This window comes from Schistocerca piceifrons, chromosome 9 (genome assembly GCF_021461385.2).
Source record: "Schistocerca piceifrons isolate TAMUIC-IGC-003096 chromosome 9, iqSchPice1.1, whole genome shotgun sequence".
In the NCBI taxonomy this organism is placed as follows: domain Eukaryota; kingdom Metazoa; phylum Arthropoda; class Insecta; order Orthoptera; family Acrididae; genus Schistocerca; species Schistocerca piceifrons.
In genome coordinates this window covers 17,900,446-17,925,094 of record NC_060146.1, presented here as the reverse complement: position 1 = coordinate 17,925,094, position 24,649 = coordinate 17,900,446, and the positions used below count along the sequence as shown (strand labels likewise).

At 38.0% G+C, this 24,649-nt stretch overlaps 1 protein-coding gene across 4 annotated transcripts in view; it reads right to left on the bottom strand.

The window, feature by feature from the left end:
- Nucleotides 1-1,227: 1,227 nt before the first annotated feature.
- LOC124716954 (replication protein A 70 kDa DNA-binding subunit-like) overlaps nucleotides 1,228-24,649 on the bottom strand; it is a 174,410-nt gene continuing 150,988 nt past the window's right edge. For 2 of the 4 annotated variants that reach the window (XM_047243543.1, XM_047243544.1), the window contains exons 14-16: nucleotides 10,566-10,682; nucleotides 10,230-10,476; nucleotides 1,228-1,816 (exon numbers count right to left, since the gene is read on the bottom strand). In XM_047243543.1, coding sequence (XP_047099499.1) covers nucleotides 10,276-10,476; nucleotides 10,566-10,682 — 318 coding nt within the window. In that variant the 3' untranslated portion in view covers nucleotides 1,228-1,816; nucleotides 10,230-10,275. The remainder of the gene's footprint in view (nucleotides 1,817-10,229; nucleotides 10,477-10,565; nucleotides 10,683-24,649) is intronic. The other 2 variants (XM_047243545.1, XM_047243546.1) reach the window with 2 other exon arrangements.

The following is a 24,649-nucleotide window of genomic DNA, read 5'->3' as shown; positions in this document are numbered from 1 at the left end:
ATCACAGAAAGTTCAGTGACACCTTCGACACTTCTAGAACTTACATCTATGGGACAGTAATTATTAACACTTTTTGCACATACTGAAACACCACCATAAGGCTTGATCTCCCTCCTGAAAGATGAACAGAGATTCTTTTTTAATAGGTGCATAATAAGATTCTTCTTTGGTATACCAGTACTCGGTAATAACTGAAACATGCTATGCTGCCCAAATCCTAGGCTTGTGAAGTTTTGGTGGATAATCTTGAATGTATGTGGATTGGTGCATCATATCTGCAGATTTAATTTCAACCTGTGTACTAAGTAAATTCGCAGACTATATTTTTTTTGTTTGAACCCATAAATAACCTCATTAAGCAAAGCAAATGTACTTGTCAAACTGATAAGAGCACACAAAAAGGCAACAAATGTAAAAAAAAAAAAAGAAAGAATGAGAAGAAGATAGATTCTAAAGGAGCTCCTGACAGCTAAATGTAAAACGTAATTGTTTTACGAGATATTACTTATTTAATATCTTTCATTCCGAAACCTAATAACACTGTCAATTTAGTGTCTTCAAGCTATAATGATACTTTATTGAGCATGACAACAAACATGCCTGAGATAACAGAGCACTGTGGCATTACCTAAGAAGACATTGCTGCACTGGATGTGAAGTGCACAATTTACTCTATCAGCATGTGTTCCAAAAGATGGTCTCACACTACTCTGTACCATAATGAATATATCTGTGGTAAATCCATTAATCAGCTTATAATGTTACTCATAACCCGTCTTGATCGCAATTAAAAAAAAATTTTTTTTTTTATTCATATGACCGGTTCCGGTTCATCCAGAACCATCTTCAGATCCGATATATTTCAGTTACAGGAGCAACTGTGACGCAGCATGTGAAAGTTGCTGGATTTGGACGGGTTACTCCTGTAACTGAAATATATCAGATCTGAAGATGGTTCTGGATGAACCGAAACCAGACATATGAGTTTAAAAATAAAAGCAGTTAAGACGGATTATAAGTAACATTATACAATCACAAGAAACTATCCCATCAGACATTATGTCTGTTTTTGCAAGACAGTCATCATTGACAGAAAATTGAACAATTACATTTTCACATGAAGTCCCTATACTTGCAGCTGATCAAACCGTATCTGAAGAGAGAGCTACCAGCCCACACTTTCTACAGGTGGTAAGACTACTAGTTACCAGAACTATGAAATATCTATTCATTCATAAAACTCTTTTTATTACAAATTCATTACTAATGTGCATAAATTTCAGGAAATCTTTATCATTTAATTACACTATGTATATAGACACGGGCAAGTGTAAAAATTAATCTTACACAATTTTTCATAGAAAGTTATTTATGTTAAATATAATGAAACATATATTATTGCAGCCGTATACAAAAATGAAAATGTTCAAAAATATGCTCCAGGCAGTATGCCCCAGCAAACAGTTAATAAATGGCAGTAAATAATTATAAACAATGTCTACTTCCATAAAATAAAGAAGCATCCCTTACTAGTAACAGGAAATCTGAAACTACATTTTGGAATATGTGTGTCATGTCAGTTTTAAAATTATTTACACATCTCTATAAAATCTTTGTGAAGACTGTTCAATGCTTGCCACATTCATCTTAGTATATGGTATGGAGAACACATTTTCCAATCATTCCACTTTGCACCAGCTCTCTGCACAATTCACTAGGACATTCCACTGGTAGTCTTGATGTCTGAAATAATTTTCATGTAGTATTTCCTAATATCCACTGGCTTCATGTCCATCACTATAACCTTCAGTCTGGACTGTAAGAAAAAATTTCCATAAATCACAAATGAAAGAAAACAGCAGGCACAATTTATGATGATTCCATTACACTACTGAAATTGTTAGTATTCTAATGGATAACTGTGCGGCAACGACTCTAATTTATTTTGTGAAGATGGTGCACCATAGCTCATAAGAACTTTTAGAACACTGTATTTAGCTACCAACTGGTTTGCATCTTCAGATGATGATCAGGTCATTTATAACAGCTTACATGGCAGTATTAGAACTGTGTAAAATCCAACCTACATAAATGCTGTAAATAATGAAATGTAGCACATTATACAGTCAGTCATAAAATATACCAACACTTAATATTCACCTACATATTACAGCCATGCTCCAACTTTTGGCCTGGAGCGAATCAAAACTTATTATGAATCTTGGCAGTTGAAATCTGATGTTTTTCAAATGACTTGCTAATGTGAAAAATGTCAAGTCACACAGTGGTTCAGACTCCACCATACACCATAGCTGCCCACCTTGGTATAGAAAAACTAACTGTTTTAGAGTGACTCATCTCTACACTTGCCTCCGAATACAGTTTCGTTGCTTTTCACCAAAACATTGTACAACTTTTGACAGTTCTGTGAGACGAGATTTCAGGAACAGCACAGTGTAGAAAATGAATTGAGTTTGGTGTTGCACCAGATATTGTCTCTTTCTAAATGAAATTAGAAGAGACTGATTTAAAAAATTTTGTCTTCTGCTCAATAGCAGTTATTACAGAAGCACAAATCTGAACAATAATACACATAAGAGAGTTTCTGAAATGACTTGGAATTGCAACCAATGTCTATATCTGGGTCAACAGTGGGTTTAATGGGCAAAAGTAACAACTCACCAACTAGTTAACATGGTGAATTGTCGACAGGCATACAAACAAGAGCGAGAACATTGCTGGCTTTTGGACAAATCCTTCTTTAATGCTGCAAGGAGTGCATGACAGCTGTACCTCAAGGACAACTTGTCCAAAGCTAGCAATGTTCTAACTTTTTTTGGTGCCTCAACTAGTCAGTGCATTGTTACTTTCCATTACCTTACTTGGATCAACATTTGGTTGCTAACAACCTTCTTCTGTCATGGAAAAGATAAACATAACAGAAGATCTCATCTTCACTATCCAATGTTGAAGAGCTTATTGTGTCTTTCTCCAAAACCCATGCTTAATCATTTGTCACTTGTGAATAAAGAGCAATTTCAAGTTCCACAAAAATAACAAAATCCTAGTTTTTTTTTTTACTCAGATTGAGTTTTTCTGTTAAGCATGTTGAAATGTCCCCCACTGTTGTGTGAGATAGTTTAGAATAGATTTTCAGTCACCATTAATTATTAATTCTGACCTGCGTTTTTGCTTAAATGACCAAAGTACCTATGTGTATTTCTTTCCCGTCGTGGACTTCCTTCACTCTGCATCTTCTTCTGCATTGAGAGCTGAAATGTCCCCCCCCTCCCCCAAATCTAGAGCAGCAGTTCCCAATCTGGGGGTAATTACCTCCTCAGACAAAAAATGGAATTTTATGAGGGATAAAATCAAAAGGGATCAACTAGTTTCAATCATGAAACTAAATTATTTTTAAAAGAGAGTAATTATTATTGCTATTAAATACATTACCATTAATTAAACTCATTTTTCAAATACTAACATTAATACAGGGAGCAGTTTGGTGACAGTTGCAGCTTGTGAAATGTATGTATGATCATCATCTACCTCACATAGTTCACCCACTACACACATACTTTTTACTTTGTAAAATGCATCTAATGACAGTAAAATTCAGACAAATACACTGTACAGTCTCAAATATTTCACAAAAATGCCTTCTCTGAATTGTAGGTAGCTCCCACAAAGGACCATAAATTGCTGTGTTACTCTCTTCACAACAGATACATGAACAAATTGACAGCACAACACAATAGCAAATATATAATAGATGATGCATCACTGTAAGACCTACATGGCATTATTGTTATTATTTCTTTCCTTTCTCAGACGTTATGTCTGGTTAAAAATGGAATGTGACGCGGACCTTGATCAAGCGTGACTTCCTTTTAACTGTACGGTATATGTTACATTGCATTTAGGAACTTTCGGGTAATTGAACACGTATCAATAATTGCAGATTTCTGTAGTTGTATATACACATTTGGATGTAGCTGTACTGTGTTGATGTACTGGTGGATATTGTGTGGTATGACTCCTGTAGTTGATAGTATAATTGGTATAATGTCAACTTTATCCTGATGCCACATGTCCTTGACTTCCTCAGCCAGTTGGATGTATTTTTCAATTTTTTCTCCAGTCATCTTCTGTATATTTGTTGTACTGGGTATGGATATTTCGATTAGTTGTGTTAATTTCTTATTTTTATTGGTGAGTATGATGTCAGGTTTGTTATGTGGTGTTGTTTTATCTGTTATAATGGTTCTGTTCCAGTATAATGTGTATTCATCATTCTCCAGTACATTTTGTGGTGCATACTTGTATGTGGGAACGTGTTGTTTTATTAGTCTATATTGTAAGGCAAGTTGTTGACGTATTATTTTTGCTACATTGTCATGTCTTCTGGTGTATCTGTATTTGCTAGTATTGTACATCCGCTTGTTATGTGATCTACTGTTTCTATTTGTTGTTTGCAAAGTCTGCATTTATCTGTTGTGGTATTGGGATCTTTAATAATATGCTTGCTGTAATATCTGGTGTTTATTGTTTGATCCTGTATTGCAATCATGAATCCTTCCATCTCACAGTATATATTGCCTTTTCTTAGCCATGTGTTGGATGTGTCTTGATCTATGTGTGGCTGTGTTAGATGATACGGATGCTTGCCATGTTGTGGTTCCTATTTCCAATTTACTTTCTTCGTATCTGTTGATGTTATGTTATCTAAAGGCTTGTGGAAGTGGTTATGAAATTCGAATGGTGTAGCCGATGTATTTATATGAGTGATTGCTTTGTGTATTTTGCTAGTTTCTGCTCGTTCTATAAAGAATTTTCTTAAATTGTCTACCTGTCCATAATGTAGGTTTTTTATGTCGATAAATCTCATTCCTCCTTCCTTTCCGCTTAATGTGTATCTTTCTGTTGCTGAATGTATGTGATGTATTCTATATTTGTGGCATTGTGATCGTGTAAGTGTATTGAGTGCTTCTAGGTCTGTGTTACTCCATTTCACTACTCCAAATGAGTAGGCCAATATTGTTATAGCATTAGTATTTATAGCTTTTGTCTTGTTTCTTGCTGTCAATTCTGTTTTCAGTATTTTTGTTAGTCTTTGTCTATATTTTTCTTTTAGTTCTTCTTTAATATTTGTATTATCTATTCCTATTTTTTGTCTGTATCCTAGATATTTATAGGCATCTGTTTTTTCCATCACTTCTATGCAGTCGCTGTGGTTATCCAATACGTAATCTTCTTGCTTATTGTGTTTTCCCTTGACTATGCTATTTTTCTTACATTTGTCTGTTCCAAAAGCCATATTTATATCATTGCTGAATACTTCTGTTATCTTTAGTAATTGGTTGAGTTGTTGATTTGTTGCTGCCAGTAGTTTTAGATCATCCATATACAGCAAATGTGTGATTTTGTGTGGGTATGTTCCAGTAATATTATAGCCATAATTTCTATTATTTAGCATGTTGGATAGTGGGTTCAGAGCAAGGCAGAACCAGAAAGGACTTAATGAGTCTCCTTGGTATATTTCACGCGTAATCTGTATTGGCTGTGATGTGATATTATTTGAATTAGTTTGGATATTAAGTGTCGATTTCCAATTTTTCATTACTATGTTTAGGAAATGTATTAATTTAGGATCTACTTTGTATATTTCCAATATTTGTAGTAACTATGAGTGGGGTACACTATCAAAAGGTTTTTGGTAATCAATGTATGCGTAGTGTAGCCACCTTTGTTTAGTTTTAGCTTGATATGTCACCTCTGCATCTATTGGCAGTTGCTCTTTAAGTCCTCGTGCTCCTTTGCAGCAGCCTTTTTGTTCTTCATTTATAATTTTGTTTTGTGTTGTATGTGTCATTAATTTCTGTGTAATGACTGAAGTTAATGTTTTGTATATTGTTGGAAGATAAGGTGGGTAGATCACGTGACTAATGAGGAGGTATTGAATAGGATTGGGGAGAAGAGAAGTTTGTGGCACAACTTGACTAGAAGAAGGGATCGGTTGGTAGGACATGTTTTGAGGCATCAAGGGATCACAAATTTAGCATTGGAGGGCAGCGTGGAGGGTAAAAATCGTAGAGGGAGACCAAGAGATCAATACACTAAGCAGATTCAGAAGGATGTGGGTTGCAGTGGGTACTGGGAGATGAAGAAGCTTGCACAGGATAGAGTAGCATGGAGAGCTGCATCAAACCAGTCTCAGGACTGAAGACCACAACAACAACAACAACAACAGTGTTCCATGTCTGTTATGTTTGGTGGATTGTCTATTTTAATGTGTGTGTTATCTATTGTCTGGTAAAATTTCTTTTGGTTTGTGTTGAACGTTTGGTTTTGTTTCCTTCTATTTTCACTTTTTTTATATCTTCTAAGTTGTTTGGCCAATGCTTGTAATTTCTGCTTCTTTTCATCTAATTGCTCAATCGCTTCTTGTTGTGAGATTTTACCTAACCTTTTTCGTTTTTCGTCTGATAGTTCATTTCTTATAAATTGTGTTAGCAGTCCGACGTCTTTTCTCAGTTTTTCTATTCTGATCTGCAGGCTGTGTTGCCATGCTGGTTTTGTGGGTTTCTTCTGTGTGTTGGTTGGTTCTGATCTCTGTCTAGTGTGTATATTTAGTGTAGTGAGTGCTCCTATATAAACCAGTAGTTGTAATTCTTCCATAGTTTTATTTTCATTTATTTTGTTGTGTATGATTGTGTTGATTGTTGTTGTTGTTGTTGTTTCGACTTGTAGATTGTTTGGTGGTCTATGCAAGAATGGTCTAATGTCTGTATTTATGTCTTTGTATTCTATATATGTCAGCTGAAATTTTTCTTCTATATCCAACATGTGTGTCACTTCGTGTTCTATTTTTGCTTGTTCTGGTGGCTGTCTTAAGATTTCGTTTTCCTCTGATTGTTTAATTCTTCGTTTGCTCTGGGATGTTTGAGTCCATTACTGTATTTTCTTCTTCTTCTGATTGCACATTATTTTGTTCCAGTATTTGTTGTACTTGTTGTTTGATGTTTTCTAATTCCGACTGGGGATCCTGTTATTTTTTATTATTACACGGATCTGATCAGCTAGTTGTTGTTCTGTTGAAAATTTTAATTCTGGGTATCTGGTAATAAATGTTGTGTATACTTGTGATCTGTATACAGTTGTGTTGGTTCCTAAGTTTGTTGCTTGGTAATAACAGAACACGATGTGTCGGTTAACTTCATCTGACCATCTCATCCTCTGTCTTTGCACACATTTTAACTTTGTTGATTTGAAATAATGGCGCAGGGTGTAGATGAAGTAGATGCTGCTACGGAGAGGAATGGTGCGAAGGAAGCATGTTTTGTACTATCCGTCAGTGCGGATAGTTGAGTCTCTTTTCTCAGAAATAGTTGTATGTAACATTCACATTGGACTGAGAATTCCTTAAGCATTGTATGAAAAAACAGTTGTTATAAATAAGCAGTACCAACTGGCTCATTAGCTCAATCCTTCATGGTTTAGTAAACCACCTACAACTACTAAATATTACAAGGACTACTTTTTTCCAACTTCCAATCAGTCATGAAATTAAAACCACAGTGAACAACCAGTGAAGCTTTGGTCACATGTGTTGCATACAGTGTTTCTAGTATGGCTGCCTATCACGTCACACTTTTCAATTCTGAACATATAATGAACACTTATAGATGCCCAGAAAATATCACCTCCTGCGAAGTGTGAACCACCTGATTTCATCCAGCCTACATAATGCAAATGTTGTGCATTTCCTTCTTCACGGCAATTCTCGGCTGCTCGCTGCAGGTGTAATGAAGACGAACCTGCAGCGTTTTCGATGGGTAATGTCTGATCACCAATCATGCAACCCGAACTTGTCTCCCTGTGGTTTTCATCCCTTTGCTCATATGAACCACTGGCTATGAGGACAGCATTTTGAGACAGACAATGAGCTGCAGATCAGGGTAGGAATGGCAGAAATAAGGGAGTTGAAAAGTTGGTACCATGCTACAACAAATGTCTATGTCGGAGGGGTGACTGTAAAGATGTAGCTGGAAAGTGTAGTTAATTGATGCGGATAAAACATTTTTTATTTTTGCTGCCATTTTCATTTCACAAACAATCAGAGGTTGGTTTCTCCAGAAACGCTCATATATTGACTTTTGTTTACAATCAGAGGCCACTTAATAATAATTTGTACTAATACATGCATTAGGTTTGATGTGAATGACTGATCTCTAGAATCTTAATGACAGTTTATCTTTGCCTCTTGTTCTCTTGACATAATGAAACTGTCGTGGTACTAACTGCTCTATGGCATGTGGCACGTCTCTGAGCTGGGACAAGAGTGTATGGAATAAACTAAATGAAACAGCAGGTACCATGAAGCCTGATAAAGGAGCCATCGCCATCCCGCGTTGCAGAAATTCTGTGTCCCTCTGCACCAGATTTCATGCACAAATGAGATAAAACTCTTGAACAGTGTACAAGTCTAAACTCACTATACAAGCTAAAAAAAATATTTTTATGGCGTCAATCATCATGTTTCGATACTATGAACATTGTGCAACAAATCACTTTCACAAAGTGATACAGTGCCCACAATGTTCTATTACAATCTTATTTGCTCACTCACAGTGCCTTTGCTGTTGTGGGTTTAGCATCAACTGCCCCTGCAATGCCATTTGCCCACGGGCACATGGCTGCCCACTCACAGGCATCAGACACGGAACACCTTTCCCTAACGAGACTTTTGTTGAAGCCTGACAGCAATAGTTTGTCATTAGAAGAATGGACTCTCAAAGAACAGCCAGAGTGTGGTTAGAGAAGTTTCAGAGACGAGAAAAAGCTAATGGTTAACAACAAATCAATTACATTAAAAATGATGAATCACAGAAAGGTTTGGAACTGCAGCAGACTGTGCTTGAGAATACCTACTTTTGCAGAAATAACTGCTGGTAACCTATTCAAATGAAATAAGCTGCAAAACTGGAAGACAAACCACCAATGTTGGGTTAATATTTCAATTCTTCTGCTGGGATAATGTGAAGGTACTGAGATAGTGCTGCAAACCACAGGGAAATAGCATCACAGAACAGTAACTTATGTGTAACGAAGCTGAATAGAAACAGATCTCAAAAAACACTATCAATATTGCAACAATTAACTTCATGTGTGGGACACTTTCAACATTATCAGTACAAAGGCTGTTTGGGCTACAGGTGTTAACGTAACCTCAGTTTTTCTTATTATAATAAACGGTGCTTTCACATGCTGATGAGGTAAGATAGAGAGAGCAGAACAATATCCTAGAGGTGCAGACTCAAAACATCACAAAAATTCCAAATGCGCAGATGGAACGGGACAATAGATTTACATACAATGTAATAAAATAATGTGAAATCAGCACAGCAGTTATTAGCATTATAAAATTGCAAAACCCAGAATGAGAGTAGTTACCACACCGAGGAGGGATTGAACAGCAGACAGGCACATTTCCAAGTAGGCTGTTGAAAAATATCGGCTTTTGGATGAAGTCCTTCACTTGGAACTCCAATACCGAAAATGACAATGGAGGCCATTGTATATATATATAAAAAAAACAAAGATGAGGTGACTTACCGAACGAAAGCACTGGCAGGTCGATAGACACACAAACAAACACAAACATACACACAAAATTCAAGCTTTCGCAACAAACTGTTGCCTCATCAGGAAAGAGGGAAGGAGACGGGAAGACGAAAGGCAGTGGGTTTTAAGGGAGAGGGTAAGGAGTCATTCCAATCCCGGGAGCGGAAAGACTTACCTTAGGGGGAAAAAGGGACAGGTATACACTCGCACACACGCACATATCCATCCACACATACAGACACAAGTGTATGTGACAAAACTCGCATAGTGTACTTAGGTTTCTAGTGAGAGACTGATCCATTGCTTCCTTTGCTTTTGCAGAATTAAGCTATGCATTTATCTCAGACGATCGCCACATGTCCATCATCTCAAGAAGCAGCTGACAGTATGTTGGACGTTACTCGACTGCAGTGGACAAGCATCAGAGATGGTCAGCAGGTGGCTGACCAATGAGTTTAACAAATAGTCCAAGTAGATGTATGCAATTCATCATTAAGTCTATCAATATAATCTACATTCCCTCCCCCCCCCCCCCCCCTAAAAACTGAATTAAAAACAGCATCCCAACATATAACTGCACACTTTCTGTGACAAGAAACACTCACAGCCTGCTGCTTCCAGCTGCTCAGTCGAAATGTTGACATCTTCCAGTCAGTGAGTGACACTGTGATACCAGTCACGCAGCTCGTGTGCCTCTGGTATGTCAGGGTTCACTTTGACAGTGCTCCACGGCTGAACCGATGCTGAGCGCTGACCGCCAAAGTCTGATTGTTTGGCACTCCTTACTGCCAGCACAGAACCAGGAGCCTCAGAGAACTCTTCAGCCTGTTTACCCCACAAAGTCAGCTTCATCTATGAGGGAAAAAGAAAAACTCTGATTAAAATTGCTTTGTGATTGGCATTTCAGCGAGTCTAGTATCAGGGACCAGCCAGCAGCCTACCTCGGTTCTCTCTCGACTATCGTGTGCTCGCTGTGTTGCCTGCTCTGTCAGAACATGCAGAACTTTGGAAAGCATAGCTGACTGTACACTTGCAACACAGCCCATAGCCACTGCAATCTGTCAGTCACAAAGTAAATTTAATCAGAGTATAGCTGAGGGAGTAATTAATGTATAGCTTTGCGAATTGTGGCATGAACTTTACTGATAAGATTTTTTCCCAACTGAGTAATAAGGCAGTCTTACAGGATGGCTGGATCCTTTTATTTTCTTTAATTTCAGAATTTGCAAGTGAGTGCCCAAATATCAATTTTCTAAAGCCGTATCACACACTTCAAAATAAAATTCTGGGGATGGTGTGGCAGAGGGGAGTGAGATGTTGGGAAGAAGACTGAAAATTTCTCAGTGCTGTGGCATATGAAGTACAAAACATTCAAAACATTTGAAGCTTTTTCTCCAACAGAAGTGCCCGTAAGTGAGAGCGGGTGAAGCATAACCGTGGGGTAGCACGATTGATTTTTTGTGAGAGGTACGGTTTTTACTTTTATTTGAATTTCATACTTATCTTCAAATTGACATAATTATTAACAAATGTTCAATCATAATTTTCTCATGAGAAAGATATTAATCTCAAGACAATGCAAATATGCATTACACATTAAAATTTGGTACAAAAATATGAAATACCAAATAAAGAATAAAATACTTTCTTTATTTTTAAGGGATTACTTTGTAAGTACAAATATAACATTAGAAAACACAACTGCGTATGCTGTAATGTAATAGCAGTACCCACTTCTTGTTGTATATGATACATATAATATATTGGGTTGATGCACAAGTTCATAGCATTGTCCCATAAGTTTAATAAACACAACAGTACACACAACAGAGACTTCAGTCATTATGAATATATTCTCCTTCACTACTCACAACAGTCTGCCAATACTGGGTAACTTTTCGATTCCACAATAGTATAAATCACACGGTTTTGAGGAGAAGAACTGTCGGGCCATGTTCGGATCGTATTTTCATTCAAAAATAAATTCTTTGTAGGTTGTTCGATAGAGAACAGAAATGGTTAAAATCTGAGTTCATCCAGAAATAAAATGTTTTGGAGGTTGTTCCATACACAGCAAAAATGGTTAAAATCTGAGGGCACAAGGTCGAGTGAATAAGGTCAGTACAGAATGACATCCCAACCCAACTTCTGTGCAGTGCTTTTTCCTTTCTTTCTTTGTCTTTTTAAAAGCAAAATGCAGGAGGTTGTTATTGTGGAGTAGCATCATTTCATCAAGTCTTCCTGCTTGTTGTTCTTGGACTGTGTCTGCAAGACATCTCTGTTGACAATGTCAGCATTGAACTTACACCATTGATGCTTACACCTCAGGGAGGCAATTCATGGCACACCACTCTGTCGCTATTCCACCAGATGCATAACATTATCTTTGATGTGCACATGTACAGGGGACTGCTGCTCTGTTTGGGCTTAACCATTCCTTTCTTTTCCTTATATTAGCATTTCTTGTCACCAGTAATGATGCATGATAGGACTGGATGATGGTGTTCACAACCCGGATAATGATGAGCAAGCAGAGATGCACATAGGGCCTCTGATTTTTGTAATTTTGTCTTAAGAGCATGCAGTAGCCATACACTGAATTTTTAAACCTGCCCATTGCATGCAAACGTCGCACGACAATGGAATGATTACAATTCGTCACGTTTGCCAGGTCTCGAGCATACTGATGTGGATCACTGTGGATTAATGTGTCTGAACGATCTTCATCAAACCCTAAAGGTTTTCCTGAATGTGGACAGTCACTGATGTCAAAACAATCCTCCTCAAAACGAGAAAGCCATTTTCTTGCTGTACTTTGTCCAATGGCACTATCCCCATACACAGCACAAAAGTTTCTGGCTGCCTCCGCGACCCTCATCCCTTTGCTAAGCTCAAACAGCAGAATATGTTGTAAGTGTTTCAATTTCTCCATTTTATAGTGTCCACAGCTCCACTCACTACCTCCAAATGACATGTTAACTCAAATAGCAATACTGAACTACAAATAAAAAATGACAACTGATAAATAATCCCACAGCAACCAGAATATCAATATGCAAAAGAAAAACACTACGGACTTAATCAGCACCCTAATACATTATGCCTCCCCCCCATGAACCATGGACATTTCCCTTGGTGGGGAGGCTTGCGTGCCTCAACGATACAGATAGCCGTACCGTAGGTGCAACCACAACGGAGGGGTATCTGTTGAGAGACCAGACAAACATGTGGTTCCTGAAGAAGGGCAGCAGCCTTTTCAGTAGTTGCAGGAGCAACAGTCTGGATGATTGACTGATCTGGCCTTGTAACACTAACCAAAATGGCCTTGCTGTTGTGGTACTGCAAATGGCTGAAAGCCAGAGGAAACTACAGCCGTCATTTTTCCCGAGGGCATGCAGCTTTACTGTATGACTAAATGATGATGGCGTCCTCTTGGGTAAAATATTCCAGAGGTAAAAAAGACCCCACATTCAGATTTCTGGGCGGGGACTACTCAAGAGGACGTCGTTATCAGGAGAAAGAAAACGCGTAATATGGATCGGAGCGTGGAATATCAGATCCCTTAATCAGGCAGGTAGGTTAGAAAATTTAAAAAGGGAAAAGGATAGGTTAAAGTTAGATATAGTGCAAATTAGTGAAGTTTGGTGGCAGGAGAAACAAGACTTTTGGTCAGGTGAATACAGAGTTATAAACACAAAATCAAATAAAGGTACTGCAGGAGTAGGTTTAATAATGAATAAAAAAATAGGAGTGCGGGTAAGGTACTAAAAACAGCATAGTGAACGCATTATTGTGGCCAAGATAGGCACAAAGCCCACGCCTACTACAGTAGTACAAGTTTATATGCCAACTAGCTCTGCAAATGATGAAGAAATTAATGAAATGTATGATGAGATAAAAGAAATTATTCAGGTAGTGAAGGGAGATGAAAACTTAATAGTCATGGGTGACTGGAATTCGACAGTAGGAAAAGGAAGAGAAGGAAACGTAGTAGGTGAATATGGATTGGGGCTAAAAAATGAAAGAGGAAGCCACCTGGTAGAATTTTGCACAGAGCATAGCTTAATCATAGCTAACACTTGGTTCAAGAATCATGAAAGAAGGTTGTATACATGGAAGTACCCTGGAGACACTAGAAGGTTTCAGATAGATTATATAATGGTAAGACAGAGATTTAGGAACCAGGTTTTAAATTGTAAGACATTTCCAGGTGCAGAAGTGGACTCTGACCACAATCTATTGGTTATGAACTGCAGATTAAAACTGAAGAAAGTGCAAAAAGGTGGGAATTTAAGGAGATGGGACCTGGATAAACTGAAAGAACCAGAGGTTGTACAGAGTTTCAGGGAGAGCATAAGGGAACAATTGACAGGAATGGGGGAAAGTAATACAGTAGAAGAAGAATGGGTAGCTTTGAGGAATGAAATAGTGAAGGCAGCAGAGGATCAAGTAGGTAAAAAGACGAGGGCTAGTAGAAATCCATGGGCAATAGAAGACATACTGAATTTAACTGATGAAAGGAGAAAATACAAAAATGCAGTAAATGAAGCAGGCAAAAAGGAATACAAACGTCTCAAAAATGAGATCGACAGGAAGTGCAAAAGTAAGGATGTAGAGGCATATCTCACGAGGAGTAAGATAGATACTGCCTACAGGAAAATTAAAGAGACCTTTGGAGAAATAAGAACCACTTGTATGAATATCAAGAACTCAGATGGAAACCCAGTTCTAAGCAAAGAAGGGAAAGCAGAAAGGTAGAAGGAGTATATAGAGGATCTATACATGGGCGATGTACTTGAGGACAATATTATGAAAATGGAAGAGGATGTAGATGAAGATGAAATGGGAGATACGATACTGCGTAAAGAGTTCGACAGAGCACTGAAAGATCTGAGTTGAAACAAGGCCCCGAGAGTAGACAACATTCTATTAGAACTACTGACAGCCTTGGGAGAGCCAGTCCTGTCAAAACTCTACCATCTCGTGAGCAAGATGTATGAGACAGGCGAAATTCCCTCAGACTTCAAGAAGAATATAATAATTCCAATCCCAAAGAAAGCAGGTGCTGACAGATGTGAAAATTACTGAACTATCAGTTTAATAAGTCACAGCTGCAAAATACTAACATGAATTCTTTACAGACAAATGGAAAAACTGGTAGAAGCCAACCTCGGGGAAGATCAGTTTGGATTCCGTAGAAATGTTGGAACACGTGAGGCAATACTGACCCTACGACTTATCTTAGAAGAAAGATTAAGGAAAGGCAACCTACATTTCTAGAATTTGTATACTTAGAGAGAGCTTTTGGCAATGTTGACTGGAATACTCTCTTTCAAATCCTGAAGGTGGCAGGGGTAAAATACAGGGAGTGGAAGGATATTTACAATTTGTAGAGAAAGCAGATGGCAGTTATAAGAGTCAATGAACATGAAAGGGGAAGCAGTGGTTGGGAAGGGAGTGAGACAGGGTTGTAACCTCTCCCCGATGCTATTCAATCTGTATATTGAGCAAGCAGTAAAGGAAACAAAAGAAAACTTCGGAGCAGGAAATAAAATCCATGGAGAAGAAATAAAAACTTCGAGGTTCGCCGATGACATTGTAATTCTGTCAAAGACAGCAAAGGACTTGGAAGTGCAGTTGAATGGAATGGACAGTGTCTTGAAAGGAGGGTATAAGATGAACATCAACAAAAGCAAAACGAGGATAATAGAATGTAGTCGAGACGCTTAAAGTAGTAAAGGAGTTTTGCTATTTGGGGAGCATAATAACTGGTGATGGTCAAAGTAGTGAGGATATAAAATGTAGACTGGCTATGGCAAGGAAAGCGTTTCTGAAGAAGAGAAATTTGTTAACATCGAGTATTGATTTAAGTGTCAGGAAATCGTTTCTGAAAGTATATGTATGGAGTGTAGCCATGTATGGAAGTGAAACATGGACGATACATAGTTTAGACAAGAAGAGAATATAAGCTTTCGAAATGTGGTGCTACAGAAGAATGCTGAAGATTAGATGGGTAGATCACATAACTAATGAGGAGGTATTGAATAAAATTGGGGAGAAGAGGAGTTTGTGGCACAACTTGACTAGAAGAAGGGGTCGGTTGGTAGGACATACTCTGAGGCGTCAAGGGATCACCAATTTAGTACTGGAGGGCAAGTTGGAGGTTAAAAATCGTAGAGGGAGACCAAGAGATGAATACCATAAACAGATTCAGAAGGATGTAGGTTGCGGTAGGTACTGGGAGATGAAGGAGCTTGCACAGGATAGAGTAGCATGGAGAGATGCATCAAACCAGTCTCAGGACTGAAGACCACAACAACAACAATACAATATGGTACACTACAATTCCATTACATACATTTATGGTCATATCTGTTATTATTAACTTCAACTAATTATCGTCCAATAACTCAAAAGGTATACAGGAATTACTTTAATAGAATTTTTGTTCCAGCAGTTGCAACTGTTCATAAAATAAACTGGTCCTAATTAATAATAGTTTAAAATGTAAAATAAAGTAGAGTAATTTGTATAAAATAAGAATTGTTATATGGAATTACCACAATTATAAGTAAGTGAAAGATCAGTTTAATTCTAACCAAAAGTATCATACTGACTGTTGAAAATACTCATTATGTAATATTTGGAACTGAAAGCATTTGTATTTGATGAAACTAATCCTATGAATTATGTTCACATTTATTTTTTTACTCTTGCCTATTTCTATAAACGTCTTTCATCAGTGTCAAATAAGTAAAATATTATTTATAATAATGCAACAGGTTGCTGACATTCTTATAGTGTTACACAAGGGCATGCTGAAAAGTAATGCCTCCAATTATTCTATGTTAAAACTCCTAAACCTTTTTTTGAGTGTGGTCTGGCATTGCTACGCTGAACATGAGTGTGCTCCATGTTTGGTCAACTAGAAACCAGACTGCAGAACAATGTTTTTCATGCACCGTCATGCTACATGCTAAAATTCAGAGTCCTCTAGTGTCAAAGAGCTCCAACTTGCACCACTTAAACAGCAAAAATCTACCAAGTAACATGTACAACTTAACAAATTCAGTATTGAGAACACAATGAAAAATTCGAAGGTGTCGCTTTCCCGCGTGCGCTCGTATTTGTAATGGCGGCTGAGACCGCTTGACAGTAACACTTGCAGTAGCAATTGAGCAGTTTGTGGAGTAGTTTTTGAAAGGTAATGGACATTGTAAATCTTACTGATTTTTCAAAGTTGAGTAAAAGTTGAATTAAAGTGCAGGTCTGAAGTCGAGTTGAATAAAATGAACAGGTGAGGTATTACTCGGAGTCTGACATCCCCGAATAGCGAGCCAGATACCGGCATTTTCCCACAGCATGAAAATATGAGTTCTGCACCAATAATATATGACAAAAAACAACTTTTGATGACTGACTACACTAAGTACAGATAAGACATGTGGTATCACCTGTTCTAGTAACAGTAATAATAATTGCAACATGCTTCAATCACAACTTGAAGCATACACAACATAAAAATTAAAATATTTGGGTTCAATTAATTTCTATATGTTTATGAATAGGAATGTTACAATGTATGGACTCAAATTTACATAGCAATCATGAGTAGCCACAAGCAACCAACCATCTTCCAATATGAGGCGTGTTGTAACAGACAACAAAATGCCAATGTTTGCAGACTATATGGGGATTAAGATAACTTTGCAATTGATGTTTCATCGAGTCTTGCAGAAGTTGTCAATTGTCAGTCAATCTTAGTTCTTCCTTGAGCACCACACGATCTGTGCAGTGCTGCCAGTTTTGTATGTGCGTGGAGAACCTTGTCGTATGTGGCTGGCTGAGCACTGATAATACTGACCCCACCTATACACAAAGTTATTTTATTCGAGCTATAATAGCACGGGAGACAGAAATTGTGATTCTTTGTCGTCGTGAATGCTTCTCTTGTAAAGGCCGTAGAATGCCGACAAAACATCATCGTTGGCATGCAGCAGTCACATGTTAATGCCATCTGTATAGTTGCCTTATAGTCAAGTGAGCCCAAAAGGGTTAATAACAAACTAGGCACGGAAATAAAAGCATATAGCATACATTTACACACATTTTGTGACTGGTTTTGTCATTACAAAACCAAACTTTTGTTGCACGGTTGTGAAAAAAGCATAATGGATAGTGTGTCTCGATTGCCTCATCACAAATACAACAAATTTCTAGACTGTGTAGCTCAGCTGTTCCAGAACAGAACTATGAAAAAATTGGATTGTCAGTGGAGATTACGACACAATTTTCTTATGAAACAATCACTAGAGCATTTCACAATGCTGCAACTGGTTTCAGAGAGACAGTGGTCATTGGAGTAAAATCATATACTGTAAATGGCGACTAAATGTTCCTGTTTCTTTGTCAGCACACACTAGGAGCCAAAATATTTTGACCACTGTCAACTGTAATATCAAATGCCGGCTGGTGCATTTCAGGCACATGACAAGGTAAGGAAAATACATAAGCAGAGCAGAGACAAATGAGGAATCATTCAAGTGACAATACAATCCCACAATACAATTTTTATCTGGTACAAACTGTTGGCATACAGACAGACACTACACATGTATGTCAATCGAAATATTGTAGCAATTTTGCAACCTCATTATGGAGACCTGAGGATAGCGGTATAGAAGTCCCGGGCAATTTTAACTCATAAGGATTTGTCTTTAAAATGGGAATTACCTTGCAGATTAAACAGTTACAACCGGAATGGTCTTTGAAATAAACATAAAACTGTCAGTGCCCGTGAAACATTTAGAAAACGTTCTTGTAATTCTCCCAAGGCCACGATGAATTCTTAAAACCTTGTATTTTCTTTAACGTCAGTGAGCTTCGGGAATTGGACTGTGTTTTGTTGGATTGTGTCCCTTCTACAATATAATTTTCTTTTTAAATGCATCCCAATTAAATTAGAAAGAATTTGTTTCCCACTTTGCAATGTCTCACTGTGGATGCTGTGCAGTCAAGTCCACTTAAGATGTGTGATCTGCAACCAATTTCACATGATCTAACTTTCATTCCTGCACTCCTTTTTCCTTCACAAATTCAAAAATAGCGAGTTTTATACCGAAAAATGATGGGGTATGTCCTTGGACTTAACTAGTGTATTCTCCATACTCTTCGTTCAATTCCATAAAAACTGTTGCAACTGACACTGGAGTAATGTGTGCCACCCCAGAAATTTCACTATTTCTTCTTGTCCACCATGCCTGCAAAGTTAGCACAAAGTGCTTCTCGATGTACAGAACAATGAATCTCATCTGTTGATGATGGTAATTTTTTGCTTTTTCATTGTCAACTAAATCTTCAAATTCTTTCTGCTTGATACTGTAGTGTCATTTCATAACAAATCTGCAGTACCCACCACATATGTGATTGCGTAATACACAGACAATTCTCACCCCTCTCTGCTGACATCAAAATTTGACAATTGATTGCTAGACTGCCTCTGTGCAAACAACCACAGAACCTGTGAACATCTTTCATATCATGAACAAATAGCGAAAGGTAAACAACACAGAAACCACAATTCTTTCGAACTGAAATGAGTTGTGCAGACTGAAAAATGCCACACCACAATACAAAATGAAATGTTGCACTGTAATGGGTATGTCCGAGAAGGACCAATCAGAGCCAAGACAGGTTGAGCCTTGTCCCACACACCCTACAGACGTGAAGTTTTGCATGCTGGGATCACCCCAGGTTAAGTGCATCTATGGAAAGTGGTTAAAAGATCGTAAAACAGTGTGTGGGTGAAAAAGTGTCTACAACTCATCACAGAACACGACAATATCCGGCTTGCCCACTCTGTAAGGCAGGATGTTCACCTGGACGTCCATGAGACTTTAGATAGTGGTCAGAGGCACTATGACAGATGTGGATTAGGTAGCATTATTGAAGACCACCTGCACCCCTTCATGCTTGATGTCTTACCCCTTGGTGATGGCATTTTTCCAGAATCATGTGTCAGTGGTGCTTGCAGTGAAGTTACACTGGTGATTAGATTATCAAATACCTCTGATCTGAACCCAATGGAACACTCGTGGGATGCCATCAAGGGGCTAGCTTCAATCCCACAAACCACTGTCTCGTGTTCCACTTTGGGTTTACATTTATGTTCTGCAGAAAGCCTCCTTTGACCAGGAGGCACTCCTCTTTCAGAGACTGTTTACGAACCTCGGTAGTACATGATGACCTGCTGAAGTGTCGGAACATCAATGTTGTTGATGACCTAAATGGCTGTTTTCAGGTCAGCGATGGTTCTGGCATTATTTCTGTACATCTTGTCTTTAATATATTTCCACAAAAAGGAGTCGCATGTGTTCAGAACATGAGAATAGGGCAGCCAATCGAGGCCCCTCCCAGTTGTCTATGGGTACCCCAGAGCCAGAATGCAGTCCCCAAAGTGCTCCTCTAAGACATCAAACGTTCTCCTGCTTCGATGTGGTCAAGCTCCGTCTTGCATGACACACCTCTTGTCAAAATCAGGGTCACTTCGGACAATGGGGATGAAATCATCTTCCAATTCCTTCGTGTATCATTCTGTAGTCACCTTTCCAAGGAGGAATATCATCCCGATTATTCCGTGACTGCACATTGCTCACCACACAGTCACTCACTGAGGGTGAAGAGACTAATCGATTGTGAAATGTGGGTTCTGTCTCCCAAATGAGCCAATTTTGCTTACTGAAGAACGCATCCAAATGAAAGTGAGCTTCACTGCTGAAACAAACCATGCATATGCCGACTAATTCCCATCATGCCGGCGGCCAACCGTGCAGTTTGAACGTCTTAACACAAAACGTTCAGAACTTATGATGATTTTATTTCAAATAGTCCAGTAATTTTCACGCTGTATGTACTTACGCTGAGAATGCTATGGAAATGTTACTTCATTGTTTATAGTATCTGCTTATATACTTATGATGACTGGCTGGAACTAGTTACCGCATTGTGAAATTATATTGTGACAGATGTCATATGGAATTAAAAAGAGAGAGAACTGAGAAAGGAATAATGAAGTATTTGTTATGTAATATATATACACTGTACACCAAAATTTGTGAATTATGTCTCTCATCTAAGTTCACAGTGTAAATACAGGTCATATACATGGATAAGAAAGAAAAAAAAATATTCTGTATTTTTCATGGATTTCCCAGCTAAAAAACACTTTTTCCAGGTGAAAATTCAGGTTTTCTTATGTGAAAGTACATTATTCCATGTTAAGTGACAATATACTTTGCCTTGGAGCTCTAAAACTTACCAGTCCTTTAAATAGTGGAGGTTTCACACCCGGGCACAGAATTTTTTGGGGCTTTAGGAAATGAAACCCACAAAAAAACAATACATTTTGTAAATGTCTTTCATGCGCGGCAACACGTGCACTGCATATTTTTGTATTACAAAAATATAAACACAAATTCCACCAAATACAACATGACAACTTCTGAAGCACTGAAATATAGATTGCAACATGCTTTCATCAGCCAATTATAACTCATGTCATGTGAACTTGCCAGCCAATGACAGGAGATATTCAGAGCATGGGACATGTTATATTGTCAGCCAATAGCAACATCACTGTCAAGTAACGCGAACCCACAAATAAGAAAAGTTAACGTTTAAATAACATGCATACATATAGCTACAATAAAAGCTAAGCTTTATCATCAAAAAGCTTTTGCCTTTATAAATTTCACTGGCTGAATACATGTTCTGTCAAGCACTTATGTTTCCATAAACAAGTCAGTTATGTGTGAAATTGCTCAAGAACTTACTTCGCTTTTTTTTTTTGGTATGAAAAAATTAATAGAAATATGACAAACTAATATTCAAACCTGGTCTTATTTTAGCATGTTACTCCTATAAGTTATATCAAACACAAGTGTACCAGTAAAATTTTTAAGTAATGGCATAAATGGCTTGTCTTTTGGGCCCACAAATTGTCAAAGGCATGGTCCTCAGTGTTAAGTTTTGAATAAGAGTCCAATGCTCCAGAATTTAAGAAATTCATCACATTCTCACAAGTAACACAAATCATCTTGCATAAAAAAAATTTTCTTTGAAAATAACACTTCTGAAAACTCCACCACTGCCGGTCCCAAGTCCGGGGCCTCATTTCGCAAGTGATGAGGAAGGAGGAGGGGGAGGAGTAACACCTCGTTAAAAAAAACCTGGGTCCATCTGGCTCCGGATGGTAGCACCCTGTAAGGGCCCCTGCCTAGGGTTACTAGGTGAAACCTGGTCAACGGTCTCAAAGGCGGAAGAGGAAGTTCAGATAACCCAACGGCGGAGAGAGCGGAAGAACTACCTCCAGGACTCACAATCTTGGTTGTACATTTTGTGGCCTTTGGGCCACACCCAAAATAACTTTCATCAATCATGGAAGTGTGTGATGTAAACTATTTTACCCCAGGTGGACGATCCACCGTACGCCAGTACGTCAGCAGACATTCGGATTCTGGGGAGTCTGCAACATTTCACAAAGACAAGTCGGAGTGTCTTGGAATCTCATCCAAATTTCAATATAGGCAATCAATGTACCTAGCAACTTTCAATGCAAACTCATTGTTGAAAACCGGAAAACTAAAACATCTAACAGATACGCTAAAGAACCACAACATACTCATAACAGCCATTCAAGAAACACGATACATGGATACAGATACCTTCGATTCCGAAGGTTTTAGGATATACAAAGGGAAAGTGGGACCGAGAGTAATGAAAAATGTACCACATCTTGGTACAGCCTTTATAATCAACAAACAAATCTTGAACTCAATAGTTGGCTTTGATTCCCAATCAGAAAGAATCTCAAGTCTTACATTCACAAGCACAAACAAAATCTACAGAATTATCAATGCACATGCCCCTATAAACGAGGCTAACAGGAAAAACAAAGAAAAAATGGAGGCCTTTTGGAATCATCTAGATGACATTATTCAGAAAATTCCAGATAAAAACATCATCATTCTTCTTGGAGATTTTAATGCACAGATTGGTAAAGAAAAAAGATATAAGAAAATAGTTGGAAACTATCCTGCACGCAAGAGAACAAACAGAAATGGTGTGAGACTAATAGAACTTTGCCAAGCACACAATTTAATTCTTAAATCCACAGCTTTCAAGAAACTACCACGAAGACAAAAAACATGGGTATCCCCAAATCCTAGCCTTGGGGAATTTCAACTTGATCATGTGGCAATTAAGAAGATTTCTAGCAACGAAATCATGAACGTTAGGGTACTCAGGGGTGCAAACTTGGATTCAGACCATTACCTTTCTAAAATTAAGTTCAAAGTCATCCCAAACAGGAAACGCAGTGTGAAACAAATTAAGGGTCGGAAGTATAGCACAGAAAAGATATTAAAATCAGATGAATTCACAAAAGCAACAGAAACCATTCAGACACAAAGCTGGGGGGATATCAAGGAAAACCTCATTACTACAGCTGAATGGATAGCACCTAACAAAAAAAGTAAAAAAAATGCCTGGTGGTCGCTGGAATGTGATGCCCTCATTGAAACGAGAAAACAGGCATGGCAAAATTGGCAATCACAGAAAACAGAAGAAAGTAGACTGAATTTCATTACAGTTAGAAAACTGGTAGATAAAAATATAAAAAGGATTAAGAAGACACATGAAAACAAAACTCTCCTCCAAATTGATGAAGAATTAGCTAAAAACAACACAAGGAGCTTTTACAGAACTTTCAAACAAAGGTTATCAAGATACAAAGCACCCACCCTCCAATTTCGAGATGTAAATGGGACCATCGCTCACAACAACACGGAAAACTGCAAAATACTAGCAGGCTACTTTGAGAAACTCTTGAATTGTGAACCCATCCTTGAAAAATTTGAATCCATTCCAAACAACCGTGAGAAGCCGGATTCAGAACCACCGACGACTGAAGAACTACAGAAGGTCATCTCAGAACTTAAAAACAACAAGGCGTCAGGAGAAAATCAAATAAAGGCCGAACTATGGAAAAAGGCTGACAAAAATGCAGTTACATCCCTAAAGTGTGTTTTCGATCAAATCTGGAAAGAAGAAGAGATCCCCGCAGAATGGAGAACAGCTCTCATCCACCCTATCCACAAGAAAGGTTTGAAGACAGACCCTAACAATTACAGAGGAATATCACTGCTGGATATAACGTACAACATTCTTTCTAAAGTCCTTTTGAACAGGGCAGAGCCGCAATTGGATCCGCAAATCGGGGAATACCAGGGAGGTTTTAGAAAGGGTAGATCATGTTCGGAACAAATACTAAACCTCAAAAACATCATGGCTTACCAAAAATCAAGGGCAAAGACATACGTAATCTCCTTCATTGATTTCAAAAAAGCATATGATTCGATTTATAGAGAATCACTGTTATCAGTCCTGGAAGAAATGGGTTTGGATAAGAAAACAACTAATATTATAAAAGCGACCCTTACAAATACATTTTCGAAAGTTAAATTTATGGGCGAACTATCGGAACCCTTTGAAATAAAAATGGGAGTGCGACAGGGCGATGGGCTCTCACCGTTGCTGTTCAATTGTGCTCTTGAGAAAGTAGTCAGAGAATGGAACACAAATATTAAGAGTGGTATAAGACTGGGTTGCAAAAAGAAGAACCTTAAAGTAAATTGCATTGCTTTTGCAGATGATATGGCCCTGTTTGCTGAAACAATGGAAGAAGCACGGGAGCAAATCCTTGAACTAAAGAAACAAGCAGCTAAAATTGGTCTTCACATCTCCTCTGAAAAAACTAAGATATTGACAAACATCAAGCACTCATGTAAATACCTCAAAGTTCAAGAACAGAAGATTGAAATAGTAAAAGAATTCAAATATCTCGGAGAATGGATTACTTGGAATGCTGGGGAAAGCAAAGCAATGGAATCCAGAAAAAATAAACTTGAATTGGCCTTCCAACTAACAAAAAATACATACAACATAAAATCCCTTTCATGGGGGTCCA